We start from the raw sequence: 5,694 nt of genomic DNA on the forward strand, positions 1-5,694 counted from the left end.
GGAGGAAGTGGAGGTCCTGGTACTATATAAGAGAGAGAGAGAGAGACAGAAAGAGAGAGAGGAGGAGGAGGAGAAGTGGAGGTCCTGGTATTATATAAGAGAGAGAGAGAGAGTGAGAGAGAGAGAGGAGGAGGAAGTGGAGGTCCTGCTACTATAAGAGAGAGAGAGAGAGGGGAGGAGGAGGAAGTGGAGGTCCTGGTACTATGAGAGAGAGAGGTCCTGGTACTATATAAAGAGAGACATGCATCTACTTACTACATACCCACGGCTAATCATTCAATTGGCCGCCACAACCATGGATTTCCTTATGCTCCTGGCCGTTCTCTTATGCCTCCTAGCCGGAATGGCCTTTGGACGAGGGTACACTAGGCGAGCCCGTCCTCAGGCGACCACCCACCACGTCAGCACCCCAGCTGTTGCTCACCGAGCGCTCATCGAGAACGCCGATCAATTCTTTAACCGGCCAGGGACGAGCGTCCCCGGCTCCCTCGCCATCTGGCGCAATGGCGAACGGAACGACAACATAGCCACGGTGATGTACGGCCCGCATTTGCGAGTGCTCCGGTGCAACCTCACCGCCCAGATCCTCTCACGCCTTGGTTCCTTAGCCCCACTGCATGAGGAGGCAGCTCGGGCCCTCGTCGCGGACTTGTCCGCCCTATGCCGCGGGGGCGGCGGCGGCGAGGTGGCCATCCGTGAGCCACTCACCACGGCTGTGTTCGCGCTAGCCACACGCATGTGCTTCGGCGACATTGTCGACGCCGGCCACAGGATCACCATGGGGGAGGTGATACGGCAGTCCATTGTCCTCGCTGGAGAGCTCACAACTAGCCTCGGTGCCTCGATGCTATCCAAGCTCGCCAACTGGAGGCGGATACGCCGGATCTACACGTTGCTCGACCGGCAGGTCGAGCTGTACCTCCCTTTGATCGCCGCACGGAGGCAGTCACAGTCTCAACTCTGCGGTAATGGTGGCATTGTCCGTCCATACATCGACACGCTCCTTGATCTCCGTGTCCCTGACGACGGTGATGCCCCCGCCGGGCGTCCTCTTCGACGCGGCGAGCTGGTGGCTCTTGTCTTTGAGTTCCTTGGCGCAGCCACAGGGTCAACCGCAACATGTGTCGAGTGGACGCTCGCCCACCTCATCGACCAGCCGGAGGTCCAGGACAAGCTGCGCTGCGAGATTGATGGTGAGGCCGACGCCGGCGGGATACTCTCGAGCCAAAGCCTTCGCGGTGGTATGCCGTATCTGAACGCCCTTGTGCAAGAGAGCCTCCGCATGCATCCGCCAGTTCCGGTCATCATTCGGAGCGTCCACGGCGAGGGCGCAAAAGCAATCGGCGGCATGACCGCTGTGCCGGTGGACGGCGCGATGGTGGTGTTCAACCTTGGTGACATCGGAAGAGACGAGAAGACGTGGACCAATCCCGACAAGTTCCAGCCGGAGCGGTTCCTGGACGGAGGCGAGGCTGAGGACATCGGCCCGGCGCCAGGCCCCAAGGAGATAAGGATGATGCCGTTCGGCGCGGGACATAGGCGCTGCCCGGCTGTGAACATGGGAATGCTGCACATCAAGTGCTTCTTGGCGGCGCTCGTGCACGAGTTCGACTGGACACCGTCGGCGGAAGACTGCAGCAAAGGTGTCGACATGACTGAGCAGGCCGGCGGCTTTGTCAAACTAATGAAGAAGCCACTCTGTGCGCGTGTTACACGACGCACATAATTTCTTTGCATACCCTTGGTAATCTTATGACCGGTTTTGTGCGTGTGTTTTCCCGTTTGTACGTGTGCGGTTCTGTTTCTTTGTTGATGTTTGTTTGAGTTTGCTTATACCACATCGGACCATGTGGTACGTGTGATTCTATTTTGCATCAAATAATAACAAGACCGAAGCAGAATGTAATAACAAATCCTCCCTCTCATTCTTGTTGTTATTGCTTTTTCTTGACTTTTTTTTGCGGGTGTTCTTGACTTATTTTGTCATAAGCTATAATTTATTTGGCATCTTTTTTTTTTGAGAACTATTTGTTTGGCATATAAGCTGGCTTTGCTGGATATATTGTTGAAACTGTTGCACGGTCCACTTGGATTCTTCTGATAAACGGGCTAGCATAAATGCTAAATGGGTGGTCTGGTTACCACCCTGAGCTTTTGTTTCGTCAACAGACTAGCTTGAAGTTTCTCAAAGAAAAAAGAATAGCATGAAGCGGCGCCGATATGCATCGCCTGTAGTGACACAAAGCGCACGCGCATCGCCCACGTCCTGAAAAACAGGAAGCTTCACAAAGATGTAGGAGAATTAAAAAGAAAAAAAGAACAATAAAAAAGGAAAAGAAACAAAAAAGTGACAAAAAATACAAAACAAAAGACAGGGAAAATAAATAAATAATCGAAAACAAATCAGAAAGCCACCAAGGAAGACCGCAGGATAATAACATTCCAAAAGCTTCACAAAATCGGATGAGAAGCTTCCCAAAAGATCACAACGCTATCTTTGCTCAACCACTTGCGTGCCCGTAATGGGCTGGCCAAAATTCAATTGCTAGTTGGTTATCGCGAAGATGCATATCAAAATACGTGATGCTACCTCCGTTCTATAATATAAGATCATTTTTAACACTAATGTAGTGTAAAAAAAAGCTTTTATAGTATGAGGAGGGAGTACATATCAGTAAAGAAAATATTTAAAACTTTCCATTCAAATTTATTAAAATTAGTTCATTTAAAACTAATTAAATATAAAAAGTGAAGCAAATCTATACATAACCAAGCCTCTATTCCAGGCCAAGTTTTCGCCGTGATAATCGGCCACTTGGGTGAAAATGACCCAGGATGTACTGCGTATGTGCCGCGTGGTATTAATTTGGTACCTGGCTGTGTACGAACGCGTGGTGGCTTCACTCTTTCGTTTCAAATTTTTTGAACTAGGGTGCGGCTTATTTTGGTAAGTTTAGCGTAAATTTAGCGTTTTTGGGTATGTTTGCTATGCTCCTGATTGGTCATGAGATGTGTGTTGGAAGTGTCTACATCATGCATTAATTGCAGTGAATTTTGGTCGTTTGCGTCCACTAACCGTGAGAGTACGAGTGCAATTTCCATACGTAAAGCTTAGGCTTTTTTTGGCCAAACTAGATAGGCGGTTGTGGATATTTTCTATTGGCTGATTGCGACGCTGCCACGCGATGAATTTGTTTACGATGCGATGGGGTGGTTGACACGTACGTACATATTTTTTGGGATCCAGGCGGTACCGCCATAGGCGGAGCTTCTTTTACTATCTCTCTCTTTCCAGACCGTTCATCACCACCGCTTTGAGCTAACATGGCAATACCCATCATCCACAACCTCCCCACCCGCCCATGATTCACGAGTACATGGAGTATGCATGAAAGGCAGAGTATAAGAGGCGTGCACGAAGGCCGCCATGGCCTGCTCTTGCTGCTGCCGCGGAGGATGCCGCCGCGTTTAGGCCTAGGCTTATGTTCATCCCCGGCGCCGCGCGCTCTCCGCTATGGACGTGGTTCGCTCTCGCCGATGCGTGGTCCGCGTGGGGGAGTGCTTGCTCCGTTGCCGGCGACTGCAGCAGCGTCGTCTCCACCCGATTTTGAGGGCCACTTCTCAACTTCCGCCGAAGTTGGCCCGCCCTGGCTCCTCTCGGACGGCCTGCTCGCGGAGGCCGACCAAACTGTGATGGTCTCCTGTTGCGCCTGCAGGAGCATCTTCGCCCTTCCCCGCCGCTCTGGTGACTCGATGCGGTGCCCCCTGTCGTCACTCTCTTCGACAGCATCACGCGATGCATGGTCGCCGGCTTCGGTGCCGCAGCGACGGCCTCGACAGCAGCTCCTTCTGTCTCCCCAAGCACATCCTTGCTGTCGCACGGGGGCGCCCAGGTTGCGACTACTTCCAGGAGAGGCTACACGCCGGCGCCGCGCTCGCCGAGGAGCTGCACACAGGACCGTGTCAGCGCCTCCGACGACCTGAGCTCTCTGGATTCCAAGCGGTGGGACAAGGCTTTCGTGGACTGCGCCATCGTCGTCTAGGCATGCGCCAGCAATCTTGACCTAGAGCTCGGCCTACCCGCCGAGGCCATGAGCTGGCGACCTCTCAGACTAACGGTGACCCGCCGATCCCTGTCACGTCGCCACCGGCTCGACGTTGCGCTCGCCCAGGCCGTCATCCCCTGGCCGTCCAGCGCCATCGGAGTCCTTCCCCCAGCGTTTTCGTCGTGGAGAGGTGTTGCCTCGGCTAGGCTAGAGCTAGCCAAAGAGGACGTGACGAGGCATTCCTGTTCCTTGCCCATCTCGATTGACGGCAACTGCGCGACGGCGAGCACAGGGGTGGTTGCCTTGTTGTGTCATGCGTGCCGTGAGGTCCGCCTTGCCGCGCACTACCCCCAACCAGTAAACCACACGCTGAGCTCTGCTGACGTCCACCGCCCACGGTCGACCTGCAAGCCACCTGCGTGAGCCTCTCCGTGGCATCGTGCCAAATGAGACTGGCTAGATGCAACATGCTAGAGCATAGAATGTTCCTGTGTGATGTTATGCCCACTTGGACCTAAAGAAGACGCGATGGTGCCAGTTGCAACGGTGAGCACGGGGCACGCTGACACAGCAAGGCCATGGAGTGGCTCATGAAACGTGTCGATCGATGCATGTTTTTTCTTGATTCTACAAAAATAAGACAAGGGGAACATATTAAAATGTATCCTAAAATCTCACCAAATAATGGGTTTGATCATACATTTATACACAAGGATAATAAAATGGTGCCTGCTTATGATTTTTTTGTCAAAGCTTTCTGGTAATTATTTGTGGTTTCTTAGGAGTTTTTATGCTGTTCAAAATTGGTTAATGGATGCATGGCGCATGCATGTATTATTGGGGGACCTGTGAGCGTATGTTTTGTGGGTGTGTGTTGCAATTTGGTCTGTGATTTCGTTAGGCTGCCAATGTTAGGACAGGGGCGGAGCTGGGCCCCGGGCACACAGGGCCCAGGCCCGGGGCGTGGGAATTTTACCCAGCTAGATGTATAAAGAATTTGTTTTGGGCCCGGGGTACAGGCAGTGAAAGGAGGCCCGAAGTGAGCGATCCAGGCAGCAGCGCACGCACGGACTACACACGTACCAGCCACCGAGCCCACGACCGCAAACCGGCTACACGAGTGCACGACCTAACCCAGATGTACAGAGCCACATGACTCGCCCGTCTCCAGCGATCGAGCCGCCGCCTACCCGCCTCCCTGCTCGGCCCGTCGGTCGCCGTGGCGTCGTCGCCGTCCGGCATAAACCGGCCACCGCCGTCCACTTCTCTAGGCAGGCCCCTGCTACCCTGGCCCCTCCCCGGCGGCGCAGCGCTGCCCCTGTGTGCGCCGTTCGTTGCGGCGCGCAGTCCCTTTCTTCTTTTGCCCTGCCTAGCCTTGATAAATTTCTTTGATTCTTTGCAGTTTCTACTTGTACCGTGTTTTACAATTTAACATAGTAACCTCTGTGTATGAACTGCACTGAACTAATTTAATTGAAAAAAAGCTGTACTTAGTCATGGAGGAAGAAGGAAAGCCGGTTGCAATCTCAGTATTGTACTGTGTGTTGTTGAACTCAAATTGACGTATTGTCGAACTCAAATTGATGTATTTGCAATTCCATTTATGTTGTAGAAATGGAAGACGAAGAGATATTTTTTCACAGGTGCC

The 5,694-nt window shown here is 52.8% G+C and overlaps 1 protein-coding gene across 1 annotated transcript; it reads left to right on the forward strand.

Annotated features, from left to right (window-relative positions):
- Positions 1-246: 246 nt before the first annotated feature.
- On the forward strand, positions 247-1,956 carry LOC119361775 (cytochrome P450 89A2-like). The gene has a single exon (XM_037626923.1). It carries the CDS (start codon positions 296-298, stop codon positions 1,724-1,726), a length of 1,431 nt encoding a protein of 476 aa, XP_037482820.1. The 5' UTR covers positions 247-295; the 3' UTR covers positions 1,727-1,956.
- The last annotated feature ends 3,738 nt before the right edge of the window (positions 1,957-5,694 follow it).

The sequence above is a fragment of the Triticum dicoccoides genome, chromosome 2B (assembly GCF_002162155.2).
Source record: "Triticum dicoccoides isolate Atlit2015 ecotype Zavitan chromosome 2B, WEW_v2.0, whole genome shotgun sequence".
NCBI lineage: Eukaryota > Viridiplantae > Streptophyta > Magnoliopsida > Poales > Poaceae > Triticum > Triticum dicoccoides.